This window comes from Acanthopagrus latus, chromosome 7, assembly GCF_904848185.1.
Source record: "Acanthopagrus latus isolate v.2019 chromosome 7, fAcaLat1.1, whole genome shotgun sequence".
In the NCBI taxonomy this organism is placed as follows: Eukaryota; Metazoa; Chordata; class Actinopteri; order Spariformes; family Sparidae; genus Acanthopagrus; species Acanthopagrus latus.
The window spans coordinates 22,649,742-22,676,436 of record NC_051045.1 but is presented as its reverse complement, the minus strand read 5'-3'; the positions used below and the strand labels follow the sequence as shown (position 1 = coordinate 22,676,436).

The 26,695-nt window shown below is 41.3% G+C and overlaps 2 protein-coding genes across 4 annotated transcripts; both read right to left on the bottom strand.

The window, feature by feature from the left end:
* Nucleotides 1-757: 757 nt before the first annotated feature.
* On the bottom strand, nucleotides 758-21,509 carry plekhm2 (pleckstrin homology domain containing, family M (with RUN domain) member 2). Of its 3 annotated transcripts, XR_005076209.1 has the most exons (22): nucleotides 20,897-21,509; nucleotides 18,463-18,569; nucleotides 18,129-18,238; nucleotides 17,912-18,011; nucleotides 17,680-17,767; nucleotides 17,413-17,587; nucleotides 15,545-15,604; nucleotides 13,817-14,105; nucleotides 12,853-13,644; nucleotides 12,697-12,766; nucleotides 11,671-11,761; nucleotides 11,257-11,321; nucleotides 11,036-11,124; nucleotides 10,484-10,616; nucleotides 9,789-9,979; nucleotides 9,073-9,138; nucleotides 8,561-8,720; nucleotides 8,222-8,401; nucleotides 7,802-7,918; nucleotides 7,113-7,243; nucleotides 3,913-3,984; nucleotides 758-898 (listed from the first exon to the last, which is right to left on the bottom strand). XR_005076209.1 is itself a non-coding variant. In XM_037105016.1 (20 exons), exons 1-20 carry the CDS (start codon nucleotides 20,954-20,956, stop codon nucleotides 7,106-7,108), a joined length of 3,081 nt encoding a protein of 1,026 aa, XP_036960911.1. In that variant the 5' UTR covers nucleotides 20,957-21,507; the 3' UTR covers nucleotides 4,033-7,105. The 3 variants fall into 3 exon arrangements, 1 of the variants encoding a protein (XP_036960911.1); XR_005076210.1 differs by lacking the exon at nucleotides 15,545-15,604 and having other exon boundaries at nucleotides 20,897-21,507; XM_037105016.1 differs by lacking the exons at nucleotides 758-898; nucleotides 3,913-3,984 and having other exon boundaries at nucleotides 4,033-7,243; nucleotides 20,897-21,507.
* A 745-nt stretch (nucleotides 21,510-22,254) lies between these two features.
* ddost (dolichyl-diphosphooligosaccharide--protein glycosyltransferase subunit (non-catalytic)) lies at nucleotides 22,255-26,692 on the bottom strand. Its single transcript, XM_037104219.1, has 11 exons — nucleotides 26,423-26,692; nucleotides 25,677-25,787; nucleotides 25,485-25,571; nucleotides 25,296-25,399; nucleotides 25,100-25,194; nucleotides 24,712-24,805; nucleotides 24,456-24,604; nucleotides 23,715-23,862; nucleotides 23,464-23,584; nucleotides 23,249-23,355; nucleotides 22,255-22,909 (listed from the first exon to the last, which is right to left on the bottom strand). Exons 1-11 carry the CDS (start codon nucleotides 26,655-26,657, stop codon nucleotides 22,760-22,762), a joined length of 1,401 nt encoding a protein of 466 aa, XP_036960114.1. The 5' UTR covers nucleotides 26,658-26,692; the 3' UTR covers nucleotides 22,255-22,759.
* Nucleotides 26,693-26,695: the final 3 nt, after the last annotated feature.

Sequence of the window (26,695 nt, the reverse complement as noted above, 5' to 3'; positions counted from 1 at the left end):
GTTTAGAGACGTACACGGAATTAACATAAATTATTAAGAGCACTAGAGGAGAAGCACCACCCCTCTAAGATCTACTTCCTGATGTGCGTCATCATCATTGACCAATATGAGGTCAGATTTGTTTTTGTACATCACCTTATTTTTCCTCATCTTTTCGTGAGGTATTAAAATTGTACAAGGAAGCGGGAAAAGTGCGGAGCAGACTGAAGACGGGAAGTCGATAGGTGGATATACTGTGTGCTGTCACACTACTGCAAAACAACGCTGCACTCACCAACTGCTGTAAATCACTGGACTGATTCTTCCAGTCTATACAACTGCACATTAAAGCTGCTTTTCACAGGTCGTCCCACTAAATCAGTTTCACCTGTGACTTACAGCGCACTTGTGCTGAAATAATTAAAATATATAACATAGTTGAATAAATTGTATTTGTGCTACTTTAATTATTTGTCTTAATGTTTCATATTAGGAGGGCTCCTCGACAAGCCCCTGTGGGATTTCTCTTCCTGCACGTCTCTCTTAAGCTTTAGTTTTTACTTTCCGATCATTATGTACTGTTGGTATTCCGTGTCTTTTAACTGATCTATTATTTTTTCTTATGTGCAATGAAATAAATTATTTAAAAAAAGATATATTCTGACTGTAATAATTGTCTGGCACATTAAAATTCTCTGCTTAAATTTCTGTTAAAATAAACACGTTTCTTTAAAGAAGAAATTTATGCCAAAGTAAAGGAGCCCACCACTTACTTTACATGCTATGATGTCGTCACGGTTACAATAAGGGGGCACAGAGCTCCACTGATGGCGACAGGGAGGGCGTAATACTCCGATCCATTGAGGAAAGTCGATATTCCCCAGTCAGTGTTCCCGACTTCCACTCTAAATGCATCCTACTGCAGGGGAAACATAGATGCTTGCAGCAAACAGAGGACTGCAAGGCGAGTCTGTGAACTTCACAAGCAACTACAGGAGCTGAATTAACAGATTAGGGCACTTAAAAAAATACAGGACGAGTAGACTCACACTGCACGCTTGCAAAGACTTCTATTGAGCACAAATCAGCTGAATGATGAAAGTGACAGCTTCAAGGTTTTTGTTACAGCACGTTTCACAAAACAAACCCCACAGAAAGTAAAAAGTGCTGAACAGATAAAATGTGGTCTGAATTGTTCACTACGTGCACCGCTCTGCTGCTCAGATGTCATGTGTGTTCGTGTTGTTGAAGTTGAGGATCTTGCCTGAGATTCCGCGTTGGATGACTGTTCCATTGCACTTTTCTGTGTTGGAGGTCTTTTTATCAGTGTAATAGACGGCAGCATGGTGAACAGTGTACAGAGCTGTACTATGGGAAGGGTACAGTCCAGTGTTTTTACAGCCTCACTCAAGCTTTGGACTACAAATTATGGCACTATGGCCTCTGCTGCTTTAAATTTGACCATGCTTTCAAAATCACTGAAACTGAATTTATTGTCATATAGCATCGAGCCATGCACTGCCCTGTGCACTTGGAGTACTTTTATTTTGGAGAAGGAGTGAGGTGACTCTACGAACCTGAACACAATATGATTTTGTGATCAGACGGGGATTTCTGGTTCATAATCTTTCACTTACAATGTGAAAGTGAAAGCACTAATCATCTTTCTTCCCTGGACGATGCTTTATGAGTCGCTGAATGATCAGTATGGTGTTAAAAAACACCGGCTTTGGCACCTTGGAGTCTCCATCAGCCTCAAACTGTATCTTTAACAGCCAAATTACACCTCCTGTTGTGTTTTCATCTCAATTTCCATTCCTGCAGGGGATCAATGGGACTTTTCCTCTATTCTGTTGTAAAGCTCTTGGAACTCTTTGTCATCCATCTGCCAATATTGCCGCTCTCCATTAAAGACAGATTCTGTATTATTGTGTGCAGAGATAATACAGACAGGGAAGATTTAACGGCTCTTTGAAACCATGGTAACACCACAAGGTGACATATTATGCTGCTAAAATAATAGAAAACGCATCTGAACAAGATTGGTGGTAACTTGTTGCCCTAGCAACTACAAAAGATAATCAATAACACCAGAAGCTGCGAACAGAAAGTGATCTGTGCTGTGATGGATGTTGGCTTCTTTTTCATTATGAACTAATTTCAGCTTGTGCCAAACACTATTATTAGTAATAGTGAATCAGTACTTTTAATGTTTTTTGAAAATATCTTACTGATGGTTTGAAACTGCAAAATGCAGCTCATCCGGCCTAATTCAAGTCTCTAGTAGCCCCAAGATCCATAATTGATTTGAAAAGCTGAAATCTTCAATGCAGTTGCTAAGCTAGAGGCATTAGTGTGGACCCCGCATGAAGGGGGTGCGCAACCTCGACCACACATAAAGGGTGTAAGTAACATCTTTTCAGTTATTATCAATTTGAGATCTTGGGGCTAGAGGAGACTTGAATTATGCCGTATGAGCTGTGTGGAGCTGTGGAGCTTATTGTTTTCGGGGGACTGTTTTGAACATTTTAAAACAAGTCCCCAAATACTTCGGCTGTTTAAGAGAACGTTGCATCGCTGTTTTGCTGTAAAGCTCCAGAAATGTTTTGAGGACGAGGAAACGTCAGCCTACATTCCATCTGCATGATGATGAGGAGATAATGAGTGAATTTTCATGTTTGAGTAAACATAACCTTTAAGAAAACAATCATAAAATCTATGAGCCCTTCAGTGAGGGTGTGACCACCCTAAATGCTGATGAACAGCTGGCCAGCTGCAACTGAGAATATGAGTAATACGCAGACATAAAAGGGTGGCTCTGAAAAAACACATGGTGCACAACCAACTGTTCCTCTGATAACTACATGGCTTAAGTGTGACACTTGACATATATGTAATTACTGAACTCCTTAGTCCAAAACTAAGGGCATTATTATGCTTCTATCAGCCCTCAAGAAGGACTTTTCGATTAATCAATTTCTTCGAAGGCCTGGTCATAGTGCACTGACACTACTGATTTATTGTAACAGGAAAAGGTCTCAACAGTGCCTCCCTGGGGGAGGAGAAAAATAGCCATGTGTATATCTGTAAACCATGCTCTCATATTTATAACCCCGTCCCATGGTTTTGCAATTAGTGGCAAAATTGTAACTTTAAAACGCTTGTTAAGTGCATAAGCAGTTTTATACATAAAACATTGGAAAATCTAACAAATCAAATCTACAGCAGGTACATTACAGCGGAATCTCTATATGAATGTTATCATAAAATTGATTATTATGGGAAAAAAAAAAGCCTCAACCAAATTCAGGCATTTGTACATAATTGCAATATAGACACTCTTGACGTCGTCATAGTCATCATCTGTGGATGTGACGCATTTAAAAATACATAGAGAAACATTATAAATGTAGGAGCACATTTTATAAGCAGAGAGTACAGATTTACTTATTCTCCTAAACTGACCGCAGGAGAGCTCTGTACTGTGACTGTACACTGCAGCAGTAATATTTCCCTTCACTGACCTAAGGAGACCTTAGAAACCATAAAAAAACCCAACCATACATGACCTCTACTGGTCACTTAGAGGAAGTGCGACATTGACTGAACATCTCAAAGATCATTTCTGAAAGACAACTGCATACACTATGGGTGATGCTTATCTGTCATTGTGTTATTGCCTTTTTGGGTTGGACAACAAGGCTTTTGAATCGAGGCTATATATTTTCAACTTCAAAACAGTGCTGTAAGACATGAAGGCAGGTTTAACAACAAATCAACTCCCACATACATATGAACAGTCAATATGTTGTTTTTGTGCTGACAACCATCCTTTCACATGCTAAACAATAGGGCAGTATGTGTGGGAGTCTACATGTTCTGTCAATCTGAGTGAAAGAAGACATTTTACCTGACACTCAGCTGCTGTCTTACCTGTTAACATCTGTCCCTGCTCTAACATGACTGTCCTTATATTGTCAACACACAGCATTTCACCGGTTTGACCTACAACAGAAATATAGATGTTAAAAACAGAGATACTGTCACCGGAGCCAATGTTTTCATTTCACTTTATTCAGTTACGCCGTCCAAACACAAAGGTTTATTTGTACATTCATTACCATTATGAACAGTATAAAACCTTATGGACATGCACGTCTTTACGCGTGAGTGCACAGTCTGTTATACTTGATTAGTGCTTCTATTTACAATTCGGTAAAACTGCTAAACATAATACAAATATTACATGCAGTATACATTTATGAACAAAACCAAACTGCGCTCTTTCACGACACGTCACTGAGAAGATGTCATCCATCATTGGCCAGCAATGTCTCACATTCAAAACACCACTCGAAAAGACTTTCTTTATATACACTTCCTAGGCCACAATTTTTGCAGTCAATTTTTCATTGATAATCCTACAATCGTTTCAAGTAAGTCCAACTATTGCAACTGTACTAAAAAAATCCTTACTCCAACAACACAGGCGAGTGATCCTAATTTAGAAACCATTGAATTATTAAAATCACTTCTACATAAAAACCTTTTCCAACATGTGATATTGCTGTGCAGCCTTGTCTGTGCGCGCAAAATAACATCATAATGCTGCGTGGAACATGGGAGGAACAAAAATAGAAAAAAAGGGAGTTAAAAAATACTGAATTAGACAAAACAGCAGCACGTTGAAAAATAACAACACACGCGGTGAGTCTTAAGGTTTCAGATGTGATGTACCTTTTTTTTCACCTGAGATTAGAGTTCTTTGTAAAAGAGCAGAGGATGAGTGAGACCAAGTGGCACTTAGAAAGGCTTAAAGCACTGTTTAATGCTGACAATGAATTCCATACAAACACACAGCACATGAGTAACATATGCACAGGGCCGGGTGTTGTTTGGGGGGGGGGGGTTTGATACTGATGTGTATTTGGCGCCAGAGTTTTGGAAACATTTTGAAATCTTTTTTATTTTGTATAGTCAGCTGACTATAATCACATTTTCCTGGAAAAAACCCGCCGGATTTCCCGATTCTTGTGCCACATTCAATAAGGACACCATTACATCTGAGGTCGACACCCAGCCCCACATACAGCACATATTTTGACTTGTCCATCAAAAGAAACCAGGACAGAACGAAAGATGATTGTTTTAAGTGTTTGATGCAGTCAGCCAAATTGCACAGTGTAAGGCAACTACAAAAGGAAAATATAGTGCTTCGTTTAGCTTAAACAAATCAGCTAGGGTTGTCAGAAAGGCAACATTGTCACTGCACTGAGAGCACTTTCACTGTCATACACAGAGCAGCAGTACTCAAATTAGTATTCATGTTATGGACAGATTGTAACACATGCACGGCCATCTACTGGCTATAATCTGTAGAGGAACTAGTAAGACCTTGGTTTTTAGTCTAATTCTTATTTCTTTTTCAAGTAAAGCTTTAATAATGGATGATATCGCAGGCAATTTCAATCTGCTGAGAACAGATGCTACACTTGCTGTAGGTTAAAAGGCTTTTTAATAATTTTATATACCTCAGAAATGGCCCTACTCCACTAAAATGACGACAAGTACGTGAAGGGATGATCTAATTTGGTGAAGTGGGCAGATCTTACTGTACAGTATAGTGTGATGCCACCAACCAGTGGTGCCAATACAACTTCAAACAGACTCATTCTTACCCGCTCTCAGTACACGTCCACTAATGCAGACACGAAATTCAATATCATTAAAATATCACCACTTACTGAATAATTTAGTAACAATTGTTCCCACTTTCTCTAAAATGGTAATAACACAGCACAAGTTATGATATTAACACATAACCACAACTGATACCATTAAAAAAACACTAACAATGTGCAAGTCTGCATGAAAGCCTCCACTCATCTCTGCAGAGTGGAGAAAAGGCAAGTCCGTTGCATCTGCTGATGCATCTTTTTTTTTTTTTTTAAATCAACATTTAAATTGGAGAGGCAAAATCTCAGAGACGATACAGGAATGAGCATGTCATGTAACAGTGCAAGTATTAAATATCCACGTTTTTCATATCAAGATCCTCATTCACTCAAGCTAATGTACGATGTGATGATAATAAAATGTAGAGGTTTGTCCCCTTAGACAAGTCGTCAGTGACTATGTGTTGACACTGTACAAGCGCTGTACATTTGCTCTACAACTGTACCACAGTTAGGCTTCAGTAAAACATCCTGTAACTGTTTCTGTGTAAGCAGGAAGTGGCTTTTATCTTCACACAGATGTGCGAGTTGTGCAAGCAGAGAGCATTAGTGATTTATATCGTGTGCAAGGCGAGGAGTGTGAAGTTTTCCAAGTCACAAATAAGCAGCAACTGCCTCCTTCATATATGGCTTTCTTCGATTAATATCACCACATTTGTTCTTTGAAGAAAACATTAATGATTCTCTCATGTCACTGTGCAGGGAAGCTTAATCTCTACTCAGCTTCCTCACTGTGCTAAATATGTGTTTTATCATTCTAAATCTTTAAGTCAAGGCTTCGAAAGATTACTTCTGTACATCAGTGTTCTTTTTAAGATTCCCCTCTGACAATGTTTACGTTGTTGAGACAAATTTCTCAAATTCAATTCAGCAGGACTTATTTGAATTTGTAGGTTGATTGCAAAGTCTTCCTGTCAAACTACTGTTGTGCGTTGTACATTAATTGCATTAACCTTTCCAACAGAGCTTTTTCTCCCATACGGCGAAAATATCCCATTACATGACACCACACTTTTACTTGATTCAGCATGTTTGTTCTGCATTACTGGTATTTAGGACTGCTAATATCACCAGGATCAAATCAGACCTGCTCTAGTGTTCTGCTGGAGGTTCGTTTGTACATCAAGTGAGAACATCTTACTGTTTGCCACATGCATTGCTACTTCTGCAGGGAGTTTCTGGGATTGAAACACTTCATCAGTGGATCAGAGGTGCATCACAAGCTAACTTGGTAGGACAACGACCTATAACCACATCGGATTGGTTCATCTCAGACTTTCAGGACTCAACAGTTTGCAGTGACTGTAAAGCTGGAATTACTCCATCTATCCTGGAACTATATCAGACTGTTTGACTGTGAGTCTGTCTCTGTGTGTTTTTGTGTGTGTCCGTCAGCACCAGGGTTCGCGCTGGGCTCTGCCTCGGGCCAGACTGTCTGCCCTCTGCCAGGCACTATTCATCAGGGCGAGGGCCTCACCACAACGCTTCTGCACAGATGGATCCAGCACCCCTCTGTGGGGAAGGTCAACCTGTGTACAGTCAGGACACACATGAGGGTTAAATCAGATGGACTGCTGATGGCAGGAGTCGGAATTAAGCTGTTGAATGCTGATGTTTGCAATTTCATATTTTTTTAACTCCATCAATTTTATACATTACGGTGTGTTTACAGGTCTTGGGGAGTACTACTGCAATGGAAAAAAAAGCAGTATAAAGTCTCCAAGAGGGGCATGTAATCTGATAAATTGCCTCTAGTTACTTCACTGGCTAAGCTGCATTGTGGGTAGGGTAGACATCAGGCTTTGAAGAAGAATAGAGGAATAAAAAGGAGGACATCTTAGCTTTTGATCATGTGTTATTAAACTGTCCATACAGTCCAACAACAGTGTTAAAGGAGTGCATTACTGAGAGGCATCACTGGAGGCAATTTATCTGATTAAATGCAGCTTCCTCTGGAGCCACAAAAGACTTAATATTACTTTTTTCACATATGCAGCAGAACTCCACAAGACCTGCAAACGAACTTAATTGGTTAAAATGTTTGACATTTGCCTTAAACCACTGACAACAAGAGTGCAACCACACACCTGGAAAATGGCCTTCCATGTGTTGTCTAACGCCTCAAGCAACCGATCTCTCTCCTCACAGCCACTGAAATACAAGACCCATGGAGGAAGGTACTGAGTGCGATCCGCTGCAAACTCCTACACAGGGACAAAGCATGAAGCATGAAGGCTTACATTAAAGACCCCAAACACAACAACACATACAAATCGAATTTTAATTAACTCAGCACTTAACCGAAAACATTTGTGACTTCTGCAACTAGTCTACATAACATCACAAATGATCTTTTCTGATGATAATAAAAATGTATACCCTGAGCAAAAGCAAATAATTACATAGCTTAAATATCTTAAAAGTACTGCACTAAGGTCTGATATAATATACCATGTATTCCACATTTTGGACTACAACAGAGGAGTGGAACAGACAAAAACACTCACAATAACACAGTAATGCTTGTCGGCCTCCACGTTGACAGCGGTGACATCACAAATATCGACGCTGCCCAGAGACCGGAAGAAGCTGGTCTGACAGTCCTGATGGCAGGTTAGCAGCTTGCCGTCTGTCACTACCAGGCAACATGGGATACATGGAGTGGGGGCAACACCCTGAGGGATGACCTGCAGGTCATGTGGTTATAGCTTAATCATACATTCCTTATATATAAATGGGACTTGAATCAATATTGACCTTTTTAATTGAATTACATTTCACTGTTACAGATACGTGCATCATTAGAATGTTTGCTCAACACATGCTATACGTACTACACTCCTTACCCCCTTGGAGACGGACTGGCAGAGCAGCTGCATCCAGTCGGCCATGTCCTGCTCATTGTTGGCACTGAGCTCCAGCGGAGGTCGCTCTGTCAGGATGACCTGAAAGGCGTGAGGACGCTCTGTGCTGTTTGAGCGACGGCAGCCTCCACAATGTTCTCCTCTGTGGAGAAATGACATTTCTTTTTTGAGTTTACCCCTTTTGAACAGTAAAAGGCCTGGAATGACTAACCATCACCAGTTTATTGGGCTTTTTTCACATTTTTAAATGTCACAGTTTAAAAAAGCACAGGCGTAAGTGTTATAATTAATATGATGGCTGAATTCCATTTAGCTGCTTCAGGTTCAGGTTCTTGGTATTATACAGGTTGACTTACTGTCAAACTGCCATGTCTTCCTGGCACACTCGACTGGAACAAAGCCCTTGTTAGCGTCATTAGTGACATCAGTGTTTTTACTGTTATGTCAAGTAAAAACATGCTGTGAAAAAGGACTTTCAGCCAGATGAAGCTTACCCCATAGTGACTGACAGTAGAGGTGTCACATCGGTTCTTTCTGCATACAGATACAGAATCCCATTGCTGCAAGACAAAAAAAAAATACATCTATATTCATATCATATTCATAGTCTCATTGCAGTAGTGATGCACTCTTGACCAGCTGATCAAATTGCTGGCACATGTGACTGGCCACCATGGAGTGATGTTGGGTTGCATTTTCTCTAACCTTCACTTCTTATTCTAACAGGAAAGACCATTGCCAAAAAGCAGCCAGCCTCCACACTGCGTTTTCTATTATACACTGTGTTCCTCTGGGCACACTGGCAGCCCCCCTGCTGGTTACCGCTAAAGCTCTCAGTATTACTGCCAACAGCAGAGAGAAAAGGAGTGAAAAGCTGAAGTATTTATCACTTTCAATATTTTGGGCATTTTTTGTGTGTGAAGTAGTGAAGTAAACACTGGGGATTATAGTAAATGTAATGCACATTTTTAACAGTCAAAATAGTTTTTGTCAGGATTACAATATGCTTAAGTGTGATAAATATTACAATGGTAATACATAAACACATGTAGGCGTATTTGTGATGGAAAGAAACCTTCCCTTGTTAATACACAATCTGGGAATGTAAATCTCAGTTGTAGTGTGTTTACTGGAACCCAGCCAATGTGTATTTAAAGAAACATATTAATATCAGTTGGAATGAGTACTTTTGTGTATAACCTGTCCATACCTGAGGATGAGGTAGCAGCTTTTCCACAGCTCTTTGCCCAGGTAGGTGGTTCCAGCTCGGTACTGTACGGTCCCCTCCTTGGTGCTGGAAGATACTCCAAACTTTGGTGGGCCACTGTGGGGTGACAAAGCCATGTCCATAGGATCCTCCCAGTGGACCAGTGAATACAGCTGGATGGACACTTCCGATACCTGGAGAAACAGGCCAACATCCAGCGAACATTTAGCACTGCTTTGAAAGTCAGCCAAAGAAAAGGAGTGGTAAATAGAAACTTATTGAAGGGTCTTTTCAGCGTTTTAGTCCATGTTTAACTATACACTACTCCTAACCATTTTCTGAAACATACTTTGGTCTGTTGAATTGATTAGTACTGGAGTATTTATCACAGTGAAAACCATGTTTGATATGTTATCTTATTGTTGCATTGTGATACAGTCTGGCTTTGGTTACAGTTTGACGCACAAAGATATGAGTTGTGATAAACATCTTGTTTTACAGATTTCCCTAAAGCCCTCGGCTCATATACTGCACTTTCTTGTTCAGTCGGAGGCTGGACAGCTGGTAAAGACAACTATCTCTAATGCCCTGGTTACTGTAATATTTTGTCTTATGATTAGTGGTAAGTTAGTTACATGTCTGAACAGACCTGAAGTGACGAGCTACTACCACATATGTGAAGTTTAACAATGGTTTACCTCACACTGAGATTCCTGGGAGATGAACTTAGTAAGAGCCAGTTTTTCCATGGTGGCATCAGTTAGAACAGAGGGGTAAGGAGGCTCACGACAACCTTTCACCATGGCTGACTTGAGAACAGACAAGAACCACCTGTAAGTGAAGAAAGATGGTTGGATAAGGTCAGAGGAAAGACTGACAATCACTGATGTCTGTACAAATTAAAGTAAATTTTCATGACATGTAAGACCACAGATATACACATCTAAGAATAAGTGACATCATAGGACTTCAGTAGACTTTCAGAGTTTTTCAGCGGCTTCTTACAAAAGAGGGCGGAAATTACCTTAGCTGTTGTTGACCAATAATTTTCTGCTTTATGCCATATTAAATAAAGAAAATGTGAGGAATTTAGAAAAGGAAAGACTCTGGCTATCTCTGCAAGAAAGCAGGAGCACTGCAGACAAACAAGCTTGCGTGGGGTTAATACAAAAATGCAGCAGTTGTGAATGCCCTATGATTCATTACTTAGTCAGACTATTAAGAAATACAAGACACAAAGGTACACTCACAAAGTAAGAGAGGAGTCAGCCGTGTCCAACAGGAACTTTCTTCGTCTGTTGGTGCAAACCACTGTCACTGTCTGTTGGTCGAGGCCCACCTAAAGGATGCCAGCATTAAGACTAATACATCAGACACAAAACCACATGGCTCAGAAATATTGTGTCATTATCTCAATACGAGTCAGATAAATGAGAGAAAATTGAAAATCCTTGTTGTTTGGGACACTCACTGAAATATAGTCCAGCTCATTGTAGGAAACAGCCTCTTCAACAAAGTATGGCTTCTCTGCTGCACCTGTGGAGGGACACAAACATATAACCAAGACATGCAGTGAGCACATGTTAAAACAATGTGCTTTCTGCCAACAGAATAACCTTTTTTAAATGTTTTCCCCACTTCCTGAAAATAAATTGCGTAGATCTTAAGGGAAACTTACAATGGAAGAAACTCTTAGAGGTGTAAAAAAACAAAACAAAACAAAAACAAAAAACAGTTATGTGTCAAGTTCTAACCTGAGGGTAGGGAAATGAAAAGGTCATTGCTCCTTGCCTCTGTATAAAAATGTATTGGGTATTTACGAGTTGTACTGCTCACCCTTTATTACCAAATAAAGCCAATGAATGCTGCTCTTTGAGCCACTTACCCTTTCTAAGCAGGTAGATGTAACAGTCAGTCAGCAGCAGGTAAAGGGGCTGCAGGTCTCCCTCCATATGACCTGTACTCATTCTCACCATCTGAGGACACAAGACACAGTGACACCCACATTCACAGTCCGTTTCAAATGATTCTGTTCAATGGCGATGGGTTCTGACATTTGATAGCAGACTATAGCACAGGGCAGGGTTCCTACAGGTTTTAAAGAGGAGAAGTCAAGCTGTTTATGAAAATCATGATTATTTAATCCTTGCTAATCTCAAACCCAGGATTAAAACAACATATGATAGTGGGATTGTTTTATTCCAAAGAGAAGAAGATTTTAGACACCTTACGATGTTGATAATCAAGCATTTTTCTAAGAGTTATTTCTCATTCAAGATTATTCCTAACTTTGGAAAACTTTTTTCTTACTTTAAAAACACAAGGGTAGAAAAATGAGCATTTCTAAACTTTCAAAACTTTGTATGTGACCTCAAGGTGTTACAACATATATAGCTGTTAACAGGGCATAGTGAGTGTTATTTTGTAAACATATGGTCCATTACTAGCTGTTGGTTTTCATTATCCATTAAAAACCAATGCAATATTTTAACTGGATACTTATATGATCATTTCAAAGGTAGAGGTGCTTCATGCAAAGTGTCAATCAGTTTCAGTGTTTGAAAATACTTTAACCAGACAAATAAATTACGACAGACTCAGTAAAAGCAGTAACGAGGCAGTTGGCAAACTGAGCCATGCAACATTACCACAGAACAACAGTCTCTAAACCACTTCTTCAATGTCAAAATTAGTCAAACATCACAACATCTGGCTTAAACACGTGCAGAAGAGAATCACTTTTCAAGACAATCAAATTAATTTCTATTTCTGCCTGTTACACGCCATGACCTCATGGTACTATCTAGATTTAATCATTCTTTTGTAAATGTTACAGTTAGGCACATACACAGTAACATATTCTCAAAAATGTAACCTCTTTCAAAACAATTAATGAGTCGTCTCGTTTCACCTTGAAGAGCTGCTCCTCGTTCTCTCTGAATACATGAATCATGAGAAGAAGCAAGTGATTGTTGTCCACCCTGAAATATGAAGGATAAATAATATGAGACACACTTTAAACATCATAGCAATGACAAACAGCTCACTTTTTGCTGAAACTCCTTACTTAAACTCTGCAGGATGAGAGCTCTCAGAGGGACTCAGCTTGTCCTCTTGTAGTTCTTCTGCTTCCTCAGTAATCATATTCTTATCCTCTCCTCCTTCTGTGTCTTCCTCTCCGGTCATTATGTCGGGCTCCTGTCGTGCTGTCGCTTTTGCCTCTCCTTCATCTTCAAGGCCACCTGAAAGAGTCTGTGACTGGCTAAGCTCTGTAGAGTCATAGTGCCCACCACCCGAGGGAGTAGAGCCTGGACTGAAGGAGGTAAAGCAGCGTACGTCTGCAGGTGCAGCAGAGGCCTGCAGGAAGTTGGGGCTGGCCAGTGGGGAGAGCGATGCCTCTCCTGGGGCTCGGTCAGGTGGCTCGCCCCCTGAATCCTCTCGAAAGGGCTGCTGTGCAGGAGGCTCGGGGCCCTGGCTGCAGCCTTCATTGTTTTTCTCCTTAGGGTGCTCCCAGGCCTCCTCCCTATCCAGAGCCCCGTTGAGCCGGTCCATGACATCACGGAGGGGTTGGCCCACAGTGTCCATGGAGGTGTCGGTCATCTCTGGGAGCCGCAGGAGGCTTTCTACTCCATCCTCATCTCCTTCCTCCACGACCTCTGATCCAACCCTGCTTCTCCTCAACTCTGCCTCACTATCCAGCTGAATCACAGTGCCGTTTAATGAATCTACGTCCTCCGACGACATGAAGCTGTTGTCTACTTCGATGTGCTCGGAGGAGACAGAGTTATGGATGCTGCTGATGGAGTCTGTGGAGCCTTTCCCTCGTCGCTTCTTGGCGGGTTTCCTTCGTCTAGCCATCCTGGAGGAGCAGAGTGGTTAGTGATTCTTCTGTTGCAATGCAGTTTGACAAACAGACCACACTAACAGATTTAGAAAATCAAGTGGTAGCGATAATCTGGTGCTCTGTACTGAATAGGAACCCTGTTGAATGTGAGCCTACAAGACCAAAACTGAAGCTGCAGCTTCTGTACCTGATAACCTCCAACTCGTTGCTGGCGTTCTCCATGTCATCTCCAATGATGGTGGTACTGTAGCGGCTGGCCACATGAACTGGTGTGACGTCAGCTGAGGTGTTGGTAGTGTTGGTGTCCGAGTCCTCATTGAAGGGGTTGTGTCTGGACGTGGGGCTGTGTGGAGAAGGATGAGCCGCCACCTTCACCTTGACAGTGCCCACAGAGAGGACCACTGTGTCGCTGACGACTGTCTGGGGATCAGAGCCACTGGATCGTGGGCAGCTTGCCTGGTCGGTCAGGTCACCCTCTAACACGAAAATCAAATGCTTGGAGTTAATATAGAAAGTCACAGTCACACACATTCAGTTCTGTACAAGAAATACACTGAATTTTTGGTACTGTTTCGTCGCTAGGGTGAGCGATACAGCATTCAAATAGCTTTACTGAAAAGAAATTTAGTGAAGAGTTGTTTCTGTTCATACAAATTTTGGTAGTTAATTTTGTTTTCATCACCAATGGAAAGAGACAATTTCACAAAAACTTAGTGTATTTCTTCATCAGTATTACATACAAATAAATGTTAGGGGCGGCAGTGCTGTTTGTAGTTCTTTGGCAGGCTCAGAGAGGCACAAAACGAAATGCAGGAAACATCAAGTAGGTACATAGGCAGCAGCTTTCTCTGCAGTGGCACAGGCCTAAGTCAAACAATACTTCTGCAGCTAGAGATGGGCCGCATTTTACAAAGAGTCATATCATATCCTTTTGCAGAAATCAGTGATATGTTTTTTAACGTATTATCCATCATTAGTGGACTGAACAGGATTTCTTTTGCAAATTAAAATTTAGACCTCGAGTCCAGACATTTGCATATTCCATGTGTGCATAGAAGCTTACAGCCAACAGATGCTGTATTGACATCAAAACAATCTGCACTCACACTGCAGTTTGAGCTGAACCTAGGCCAGTGCCACACATCGCACAAGAAGAGAGGACATTACAAATAAAACGATACACCAGACAAACAGATTACATAATGTAACGTAGACAGACTGGACGAGGTGAGTACCAGTTACATCAGGCATTTGTCTTGCTGTGGTAAATAAGAAGGCAGAGTCAGCATGAGAATCTTTGCCCAGATGAGTTACACATGCAGAACATGACAGACGACAGTTCCCCAGTTAACCAAAGCACTGTTTCCTCTCAAACTTACCTGTCAACTTGTGTAAGATGATACATTGTTCATTTACTTGTTTGTTAATTTAACTCCTAAAATTACCAGTAGGAAAAGCCTTACTAAAAATGTATGTTCACTGACAAATTTTGCTCAGTTAGATAAACCTTCATGTCTCATAGGAAGGAGTAAGAGCCACTAAACATTATCTTTCTCCTGTACTGGACAGAGACGTTGGTTTGTACAATGATAAATTAAGTTACAGGCTTCAAATTTTTTGTTCACTAAATTCAGTAACCAGTATTCATAGTCATCAGGTTGCAAGCAACTTCAGATCCAAACCCACATGTCTTTAAACTGAATCCATTCCCAAAATTCAAAGCACTTTTACCTCAATCTCTTTGATTAGTTGTCTTTGGCACCAGCTGGCTATATTTTACATATCAACATATCTAATTACTGGCTAGAGCACCCTGCATGCATTAAGCACAAACTGTGGGATGGCCATGCCAGAGAGGAGGGAGGGAGTGAGGGAGGGATGGGAAAGCTGGGGGGAGGGTTGACCAATGTCCCACCTTCCCAGTCTGCACTTGGCAATGACTGCAACACGGGGAAGATGTCACCGAAATCATAATCTAAAAAAAGGAGGGATAACATTCAACATTAGAGAGAGATGGAGTCGAGAGAGGAGAGTGAGACAGTGGCACAGAAACAGAAACATAACGTGACATGGTATATATGAAATAACAAAAGGCCATGGGGCAAAAAAAAAGACAAATGAGAAGTAAAACAGGGAAACTGACTCAGTACTTTGTGGGGAAAGCATTCACCGAGCGCTGCAACCACCACAGGGAGAACATTCTGTAACCATGAGCCTCGGCACGCCAAGTGATCCATTTGACAAAATGCACTTTGCATCAATGAGTCATCCGCCATGATCAATCCAACTTCTGCTTCAACATGCCATTAGCTTGACATCACTTTCTGAATTTCTGCCAAAGCAATATAGTGTGTGCCTCAGAACGTGCACAACAACAATAACAGTCCAGGAACTAGATATTTGACAGGGCTAATTCAAAGGGGTGAGGCACTCATTGACTAATTATGAATCAGAATTAAAAATCAGTAAGTATACAGTGGGTCCACAGGATTGTACAAGTAGTTAGTCTGTGTAACATAGGGAATCACGGCTGATAAAGTGAAGCAAGGGCTCTACAAAAAGGAGTTTCAGAAAATCTGTGTTGCTTCCAAGGGATGTCCCAAGCCAATCCTAAGGCTCAGTGTCGGGGCTGATCTGGAGCATTTGGTAATGGTTTGGTATGGACTAAAATAAAAAAAGATTAAAAGTCCAATCAAATGCTTCTGTTTTTTCCACCTCATCCCGCTAGTGTGGCCACATGCTGTGAACATTTCACTCCATGTGCAAGTAAAAATCAGAGTATATGAATGTCAAAAATGATTTGGTCACATCAGTTATTGACTCAGTTATTGACTCAGTTTTGACGCTTGGGTTGTCAAAATACACGTTGCTAAGCTCTGACTGTGAAAAAATCTATCTCTGCTCCTTCATTAGCAAAGAACAGTGGACAAAAAACATTTAGCTAGCAGCTTCTCCTTTTCAGCCGGTGCTTTTGTTGATCCATAATTAAACTTGGCTGTTGTTGGATTTGTGTGGTCTCTGCAAGCTGGTGATTGTACTCTTCCAGAGATTGTTTATGAGGTAAAAGCAGCATCACTCTGTAAAACCTCTGTACTATACAACTGTTGAATGTCTCTGTAGTACCAACAACTCCAGCAAAGATACTACACTCTCTCACTCATGGTGTCGGGTCAAAACCAGGAGGCATTATCTCAATTTAACATTTGCTAGTATTTTACTTTACAGCTTGATAATAACACAGAGATGCTGGGGTAGAGTAATAAAGTAGTGCCACCTTATTACCAAAGTAATAAGCTGGTGATAGTATGGTAATAACAATGGACATATCTGGGTAATATTAGACAGAAAGTTATGTAAAAGTGTAGTGAGGGCTCAGAAAATAATACGCAAAAATAGGAGAGACATATTTAAAGATAGCAATGAGGCTACATTATTTAGTAGTTTAATCTAGTATAGTGCTATGTTGGTGAAAATATGGTAACCTGCTGGCAATTTAATGGTCATAACCCTGCAATATTTGGATTTGGCAATCCGGTGGCAATAACGGGGCAATAACCTGATAATAACCTCACATTAAAACTCAAAGTCAAAATTGCTAATTACCACATTGTAAAGGTTGTGGATCAAGAAGCTTGTGAAAAAAAGATATGCCAGACTTAGAGGGCTACAGCTGTTATTTCAATGAATCAGATACATACTTAATCAATTTTAGGTAAATAAGGTTCAAATCAGACTTGATACTAAGAGACTTGGTATTGGGATCAGGACATCCCTACTTCTTACCTTCACTTGAGGGGGCTATGGCGCTGTCATCCCACTCCAGGTTGGTGGAGGTGAGGGAGGTGAAGGAGTGAAGGGACAAGCTGTCTGAGCTGGGTAGCCTTTCCTCAAAGTCCAGGAGGTTCTGAGGTTTGTAGTATTCTGGCATGTAGGGGGCCACGTCCAGATAGGGAACATCCTGAATAAGAAGACGCGACAGAAATGTTACAGACATGCCGCTCATATCAAGGAGATTCATTTCTATCGATATTGTAAGAAATATCAGCTAACCAGCTCCAGATCAAAGCGAATGAACTCCAGGCCGGACACCAACGTGAGGAAGAGTGTGAGGTGGTCATGGCTGCAGACCAATGCGTTCCTAGCAGAGAAGAAATCAGTTGTCAATTACCACAAGAATACTGTTCTCCAGCATAACAACAACAGACAGTAACTCCTAAAATGCAACATAACTTGTACTTGTTATACATAGCACCAATTTGTGAGGACAGATCAGATGACTTACTTGAAATAATATTTGTGTAGCAAGGCCTGGTTCTCCTGGAAGAGGCGTAGATAGCTCTCTAAAGAGCTCTCACTCAGTGCCAGGTACAACCATGCCCGACCTACACAGGAAAGAGAAGAGTTCCTCACTCTGTATGTTACCCACTGAATGAAGAATGTATACTTCACTCAGCTGAATATTGTGAGTGCGTGTGACGTTTTTGAAAGAGATGTCTCACTTCGACCAAGGTTGGTTGCTATGTGCTGAAGCTCATCTATCTGTCGGACAGCCTCTCTCCTGGTGAAGTGAAGGACCAGGACCCAGTAGCCGGAGGAGATGTCCTGCAGTCTGCAAAGGAGAAAAGAGTCAATAATATCACATACGTGAGGCCTAAGGGGCACAACTAAATTACACAGAAATGTAACAGTATCATGCTGCAATGTATCCACTCCATCAGCTAGTCTAAGAGCTGAAAATGCATTTGTGATTTGATTTATTATATGCCAATAAAACTAAAAACAGATATATATTTGCCCTATGTACCTTTACTGCAATATACTTAAGCCTCTTACCCATACAGCAGAGCATGGTCAAGGTGTTCGCAGAGGCGCTGCAGGACCCGGTCGTGATTTCGGATGGCTGGAGTCTCATCTTCACAGGCCGCAAAGTAACTCTGCAACTGTGGAGAGAGACATGCTTTCTCTGCTGTTTGTTCTGTTTAAACTCCAATTCCAGTTACACAATTGCTACCGTTTCTCCTTCAAAATATGATTGTATTTCAATTATCATAAAGGACAGACCTCTAAAATGAAACCCATGAAGATATCTTTTTCACAAGCAGTCAGATTAGATTCAGTAGGACTGGCTGACTTAGGCACATTGATCTGGAGACAAATGTTTTAATTATTTATGTTACATATACCTGAAACCAGCTGCAGTTTCAAAATTTGGGTTTCAATGTAATGTTTGTGCAGGACGCAATGTATGGGTAGCTCTAGTAGGGTCATCATCCAAGACTGTTTCGTCAACCTGACATATTAAATCGCTCTTTAGGAAGTTGGTGAAAGAGCTTTCGAAAGCATCCCAAACTGGCAATTACAAAAGTGCTTTGATGCAAACAAGCCCAGCAGTAAGAGCACTTTTTTGGTCATAATGGATTTCTACCCTGATCATAAATCATCCTATATATAGGGAATAAAGCTCATGATCCCAAAGGTTTAGGGAAAGTACAGCGGGACAATGATCCTACAGTGAAACACACAGTCAGAAGAATGAGGAATTTACTGTCAAGCAGTGGAATGCCTCTGACCTAAATCCAACCAAGCATGTGTTTAATTGCTGTGACTCGAATGTCTGGGGGTACTCCTTGTTCTGAGTTTCACTGATGAAGACATGTAATGAAAGACATGAAACAGGCAGTTAGCGGAGCTGGCTGCAGCAACATGGCTGACAGAGTGTCACCAGGGAAGATACCAAGTGACTGCTGATGTCTGTGGGTTTGAGACGCAAGCCAGTCGGGATACAGTTGCACAGGGTGTGCAACCAAGTATTTTTTCGCTCTTTCAAATTGAGGAACATTAAATACAGCCCAACTGTCAGCTGATGCTGGTGTAATTAATGATGCCAAAGGTGCCAATCTTATTGTTATTGTCACTGTTTCCTTCCAAATCCAATGTGCCAGTGAACAGAGCAGAACACCTCTCAGTGACCTTAACTGTGGGTGTCTCATTAGACTGGAATAATTTACAGAACTTCAACAATATCTTTACTAGGAGCAACGCTTAATGCAGGCAGCTTCAAAAAGTGCAATCTCCTCATGCATCAAGTGTGTTTCATTGAAGTCCACCATCCTACAGTGACCAGCAGAACCCTCTTGAACAGGGGTGCCAAACTGATCCAGTAAAGGGCCATGTGGCTGCAGGTTTTCATTCCAACCAAGCAAGAACACACCTGATTTGGATCAGGTGTGTTCTTGCTTGGTTGGAATGAAAACCTGCAGCCACATGGCCCTTTACTGGATCAGTTTGACACCTCTGCTCTTGAACATAATCCCAATTAATAATGCTGAAACACTGAGGCGTGGCCAACCCAAGTGTAGGTCAGAGTAGCTTTGAGGATTGGGACCCAAAGAACGAGAATTTATACCCTGTGACTATTTTCACATGACTAAGCAATGTTTGCCCCTGGTAAACACTGTACACTCTCCTGGATGCTGGAGGCAAACCATTTCATGAGCAGCTTTACAGATCTACAGTAAAGAGATGAACAGGGTGGCTGGAGTGCAAATTTAGTTAAATGTGGATAAAGGAAGTAAGACACAGTGCTGGCCTCACTGCATTACACATCAATATGGGGCTTTGTAATGCAATCATCTGATTACGTGACTCCTGATGAGACATAATTGAGTGAAAGACAGATGAGAGAGCTAATGCAAAATAAAAATGTAAGTGCAGGTGTTCTTAGAAAGTGAACGTACAAATATGCGAGCAGAGGAGGGAGAAGATGCAATGCTGTCTGTCAGGTTGCGAGAAAGGTAGTTTCACAACACCAGGCATTGGGAACAAAATATCAATAAAATGTCATACGTTGATCGGCAACTGTAAGCACAGATCTGTCGGCTAACCCTCATGTTATGAATAATGTGTCCTCGGTGCGGCTGCAGGTATGTTTACAACACATGCGGCACTGCAGTGAGCGAACACCGGGGGGGCTTGGTGCCACTGTTGTTCAGAGACTACAACATGACAACCGAGATCTGAAGCTGTTCACATAAACGTGAACTGAGATATTATAGGGAATAGGTCACATGTTGTTTTGCTTGCATTCGTAAGGGCAAGGCCCTTCCATGACAGCGAGCTGGTAATGTCCCCCCCCCGACTTGAAAGTTACCCTCTTTGGGCAGACAAAAGATGACCTCACGTTAGCTGGTTCAGTAATTCAAGCGTGTGAAAACACTTGAATTCTAGGGCAATATGCACGTGTGCTGACAAACTGGACATCGCTTACCTTCTTGACAGACAGGGAGATGTTTTCCAGTATGCGATCCTTCACTTTCAGTTGATCCATCACTGGTCTGTTGGCAGCTCACAGCAGTCTGTCAGCTGACTCCTTAAGCACAGCTCTTGTTTTGCTAAAGCTAACGCCGCCCGTCTTAGCTAGCTAACATTATCTCCCCGTCCAATGCAGCACACTGACAAACTGACAAAAAGCTTCAGCTGTCAGTTGCACACATTGAATTTAAAAACGTCGCTAGTTCACACCAACCCTGTTAACGCCAAGGAAGCGGCACAGTAACCTGAGTCAACCTCTGTCAACGGATCCGGTTAGCCAAGTGTTGCCTAGCTCCGCGTTAGCCACTTGACTTTTTTTTCAACGCTAGACTCAGACCGTCTGGGGGCGGCTAGCAAGTTTTACAGTCCGACCAGTGGTAACTTTTAGCAGCAATTTTGTTTATCATACTTTCTGTTTCATTCATCTGTCTAGCTTTTGAGACCTACTTTAAGTTAACTTTGGACTTCACAGCCAATTATGAAGTCACGGGTGCTCAGGTTACTTTTGGTGCTACAACTATTCTGATCTGGACTCTCATTGTCAGTGGGTTACGTCACCACTAGCAGTCCGCCTTAGTAACGCGGGGGAGGACTGTAGGAGCCGGACAGCGTTCAAAACTTTGAAAATTAAAAGTGCTTTTTGCTTGGTTTTGTACTCACACACAGTATAATGTAATGTATTGCTTAATTTTGGAAAATCAGAACTAACTCCTGAATTCGGCGTACAGACCATGGTTTAACTTACTCATAAATAAGTCTTTTTGAATGTTATCACATCAAGGAAACTTGGTTCGCACTATCCATCTTAGAAGACCACTACATGCTCCAGGGTTAATCATAAGGAGGAAGCTGAAGCAAGTCTAATCTATCTTGTTGCATCAGATATACAGGTTTGGCTTTTTGCAGATCAGCAGCAGCTTTGCATTTTTGTCAGAAGAGAAAGATCTACATTTATTTTATGCATAAACTCCTTCATTTTCAAACAAACTGACCATTCATAATTTTTGACTTTGTTTATATGTGGCGGGCCCTGCCACCTTTCTAGCTACAAACCGTGTTCTGGGGACCTTATTTTCCTCAGAGAACAGTTTGTTCATTCAGTTGTGGTTTGTCTTACTACCTCATAAATATTGTAACTATTAAGATTCTGCATTTGAATTTCCTCTCCGAAATTACACAATGACCCTTTTAAGCATCACACGTTACAATCCTAACAGAACATGTCGAACAAAATAAAATAAAAAACACCATCTATCAGGGTCTATTAGGAAAATGACAGCACAATTATGTAATGTTGAAAAAGGATATCATTTCTACTGAGTGGAATGTCAGTGTTTTATTCAGATGATTCCAACTTTTTTGGAAACACATTGAGGTCTTATCAAACAAATAAGAACAGTTGGCATTTTCAGTGCATGTAGTTAACACAATAACCTTTCCCGATTTAGAAAATGTGGGTCAAATTTTCATATGGATTTGATTCATGCTCCAAGAAGAGTGCTCTACTTTTATCAAATGTAAAGCAAATTTTATACAAATGCTGACTGACTTCAGAACATTTACAGGCCTTTGAGTGATTTCAGAGTACAAAAAAAAAAAAAGCAAAACAAAAAACTGAACCACTGCATTACAGTCATCACCACTTTTGGCCTCCAGTCCCCTAGTCATTGAGTGCCCCAATAACTGAAGAGATACTGTATTTTGAGGACTGCAGTCCAAGTCCCTGCGTGAAGAAGGACATTCAATTTCAACTCTTCACACCATAAGTTCAATTCTAGAATCTTGTCAACACCCGTGGCTTCCCCGTTGTTTCTCTGCATTAGTCTGACTTCTCCTTCTCTTTCATGTGCAGGAAGACTATGCTGAAGACAAAGAGTCCTGCCATCATGGAGAAGACGCTGGCGTAGTATGGGTAGGCTGAGGGGATGAAGCGCTCGTACTGAGTGTGCTGCAGGGGACGCACGGATACCTGTGATAAGGAAACAACAACAACGTAGAAGTTAGCCTGCCATACGTGTGAGAATGCTCCTCAAATGCATAGTAAGTGAGAAGAACATCTTCCATGCCACAGCACTCAAGAAGGTAAATTTACGAATATACAAATGTACTCCCTGGAACGCCTCATAAGACGGGAGGCAACATTGTTAACATCCATCTCCATTAATTGACAAAATTAAATAGACTACAAATGAGTCATCCCTGGCATATCTGTCCTAACGTGTGCATTTTTCACTTTCCATGCATGGAGATTTACGTTCTACATCCATACCGCTATTTCAAGGGTAAGTAAACTTTCTGATTATCTTGCCTGAGTGGAGGAGTACAGGTGTGTGTATCCCAGTCGGTTGTAGTCCACCTTGAACTGGAAGACTCCGTACACATCGGGCAACTTGAACTGGACACTATATTTTCCACCTAGAGGAAAGACAACACAGCATTTATAGCCGATGTATTTAAGTTGTAAAAGCAATAATCTAAGTTAATTCATCAGGACTGTGTATTGTTATGATGACAGCAACATACCATTTTTCTTGAGGTAAGTCCTGACGAAGGGGTCGATCCTCACAAACTCAAGCTGAATATCATCTCCATCAAATGGAACCCAACGGCCCTCAGACAGCATCTCAATGACGATGCTGTACTCCTGCATGGGACAGTTTCACACTTATTGATATATATATATACACGCATACAAATACACAGCCACTGATTCAGGCTAGACAAACATATTCAAGGTGATGTATGTTCATATGAATCATCGATCTCAAACTCACCACAAGGTCAGTGATGGTGTACGCTGCAGGGGGAGTGGTCTCTCCGACAGGATGATGGGTAACAGCTCCCACCCTGAGGACTCCAGCCTCCTTGAACACCCAGCGAGACAGAGCCTCAGCCAACTCCATGTTCCCGGTCTGCTCGTGCCTATCAAAGACCATGACAAGCAGCACATCAACCACAGGAGACTGATACGGAATTTTTATGAAAATAAGAATGTAATTTAGTCAAGTGAGGGTCATCCAAATCTGATGGGATGTAGTCTGTTTTACTGCAGATTTGAAGTTGAGTCAATCAATAACTTGCTGTTTGTCAGTAGGAGGTAAGAGTGCATTTACTGCCAAGCAGTAAGAAATAGCTGCTGTGAGCAGGCAACCTAAAAATATCAGAGTTGGCCTCTGAAACAGCATTTTTACCAAATCTAACCATAAGTGTACTATAAAAGATAATGAACAGTCTTTAAAGTCATACCCATTACACACTAACTACACATGTAATAGATGTTATACTTTAACACTTCAATGCATTTTTTCCATAATAAGCTGGATGAGTTCAAGAAAGAATAGTATGCATATACATTTATTAAAGCATTAAACACAATCAAGCAGTAACACAAAAGCTGTTCAGTTCACATGGCAACAAAACCAAAAGTAGTAAGGATGTCACTGATTATATCTATGAAATATTGTCTGGTTTTAGCAGACAGAAACAGAAGGGATGTAATTAACAGTGAAGACTACCTCTGGGAGCCAGGTGTGGCCTTCTGCACAGCAGAGTTGAAGAAGGCGTCGCTGAAGAAATCCAAGGAGCCGCTGAAAACCACTCTGGCGTTGTTTCGGGCCTGAAGGCCGGCGATCAGCAGGGTGTTCTTGCCAACAGCATGGGGATACTGGAGAGCGAGCACAAAAAATATAATCAATATATTATGTGGTTACATTTCTTTCCGAATAAAATTATTTAAAATTAATAATCTGACGTTATGTTCAGTGCTCGTACCTGAGAGATGGGTCTGTCAGGGAAAAAGGAGTAGGAGGTTGAAGAGCCGGTAAGGATGTCCAGGACAAGAGGGTTTTCTGGGTCGGCCACCATGCTGAAAGGGGAGGTGGGGTCAGTTTTAGTTAAACGATACACTACAGGTGACACATCAAATGTTGTTGAAAAGTCTCTGCTACAGCCAATTACAGGGAGAATTCTGTGAAAAACAGACCTCAGGAGGTGATGGAGTAGTTGTTTGTCTATATAGTAATAACTTCAAATGTGTAAACAACATGTAAGACAGCAAGTTAAAGTCTTTTCTGTTGCTATGGAATGTCAACAGCTTTAACATACTGAATGTTATGGTGTCGTAATAGAGTAATACACTTTTAAATCATATTGTACTTACCCAACACCCTTGAACAGAACAGGTCTATTGGTGGGTTTTCCCACAATAGTTGGCGCCTTCAGCAGGTTCTCTGGATCAGCAACAATCAGGGTGTGCTGGAGATGAGAAAGATCACTTGTAAATAAAAACACGTTAGTTATAAAGACTGGATTGGTTTAACGGGACATGCCTGCTGTCTGAAGAGAATTCTGCTTACCTCTCCAGGGTCAGACACATCATAGTTGTGATGGTCAATGACACCAGTCTTTTCCTCATCAAACTCGATGCCACATTCACTGCCCAGCTCCCTCAGGGGGTCACCTGTGTAACAAGAGAAGAGCATTAATACAGGAAAATATCACAGTATCTTATTTAATGTTACAGCCAAAACTCCAAATCAACTGACCAATATCAGAACTGGCAGCAACCAGCACGTTTCCTCCACCATCAATGAAAGATGTAATAGTCTCCACGTTGATGTTTCCTCCAAAGTCTACAGGTGGTAAGAATAGGAAATTGTTTTTGATACACTGAGACAATGATGATGCATGCAATTACATAGTTGATTTTGAGGAAAAAAAAAAAACGTGAAATTTACCTTCAACTGATGGCGCAAAGATGATCAAATGGTCATACACGAACTGGCCGTATTTGATCAGAGACAGGGAGGGATCATCAGCGGTCTTGAATGTGATGTCAAAGCCACGATCTGAAAAGAGAAATACAATATCAGCTGCACTGAAACATGTCATGCACTTTTGCAGTAATAGCAAGTGCTGCATGCCATAGCTCCCCATATACATATATGATATGCATTAACTCTTCATAGGATTTCTTGCCTTTAATTGTCAAACTCTACAACCCATATGGGAAAGTGTGCCATTTCAGCTACACAATGTATCTGACAGAAAATGCTTTAAAGAACATAGCTGTAAAGGCATTAGCAAGCCTAATTAAAGTATATCAGCAAGTGAATTCTATTCAGGATAATATGTTAACAACCTTATGCAACATCATTTGGCGTGCTTTAAGTTAGCCGAAATGAAGAGGGGCTCCGTATCGACTCAATGCAATACAAGTGGCCGTAAATACACACGTATACGACCATTATTAGGTTGGAAACACATTAAACTGCCACAGGCCTGAACTGAGTTTAGCCAGACACACTGAACATAATAGCTACGTGACGTTAGCAGGCTAGCTGCGCTACATAAAGACCAATTCTACACGTTTGAGTCCAAAACTCTGTATTCACAACCGGAGAACTAGTTTCAGAACAACAGGGAGCTATAACAAGACAAAAAGGGTAATTATGGATGAAACAAGCATGAATCTCGCACCGACCTGCCAGACTGCGGAAGAAGATTGAATGGGTGTCTCTGATGTTGAGGTTGTCCAGCAGTACCAACGTTTTACCGTCAGCCAGAGCGCAATGCAACATGGACGCTAACGACAGGAATAAAAGGACACTGTTGTCCAAAAGTCTGAACCTCCTCTGGCTCATTGTTCCTGTTCGTCTTTTGGACGATGATATAGAACTGGACCGGTTCGTCTGCATGACCACTGTCACCGACGCCATTTTGCTGCAGAAGTCGACGTCAGCGTTAGCAGCCGACT

Excerpts from the sequence above, each read along its gene's own strand:
- plekhm2 (XM_037105016.1), bottom strand. The coding sequence starts at position 20,956 with ATGGATCAACTGAAAGTGAAGGATCGCATACTGGAAAACATCTCCCTG. Across the intron at positions 9,139-9,788 it reads AGCTGCTACCTCATCCTCAG|CAATGGGATTCTGTATCTGT; the intron begins GTATGGACAGGT and ends TTTGTCTTGCAG. Across the intron at positions 8,721-9,072 it reads CTACTGTCAGTCACTATGGG|AGGAGAACATTGTGGAGGCT; the intron begins GTAAGCTTCATC and ends ATTTCTCCACAG.
- ddost (XM_037104219.1), bottom strand. The coding sequence starts at position 26,657 with ATGGCGTCGGTGACAGTGGTCATGCAGACGAACCGGTCCAGTTCTATA. Across the intron at positions 25,400-25,484 it reads TGCTGCCAGTTCTGATATTG|GTGACCCCCTGAGGGAGCTG; the intron begins GTCAGTTGATTT and ends CTTGTTACACAG. Across the intron at positions 24,806-25,099 it reads GTTCTGTTCAAGGGTGTTGG|CATGGTGGCCGACCCAGAAA; the intron begins GTAAGTACAATA and ends CTCCCCTTTCAG.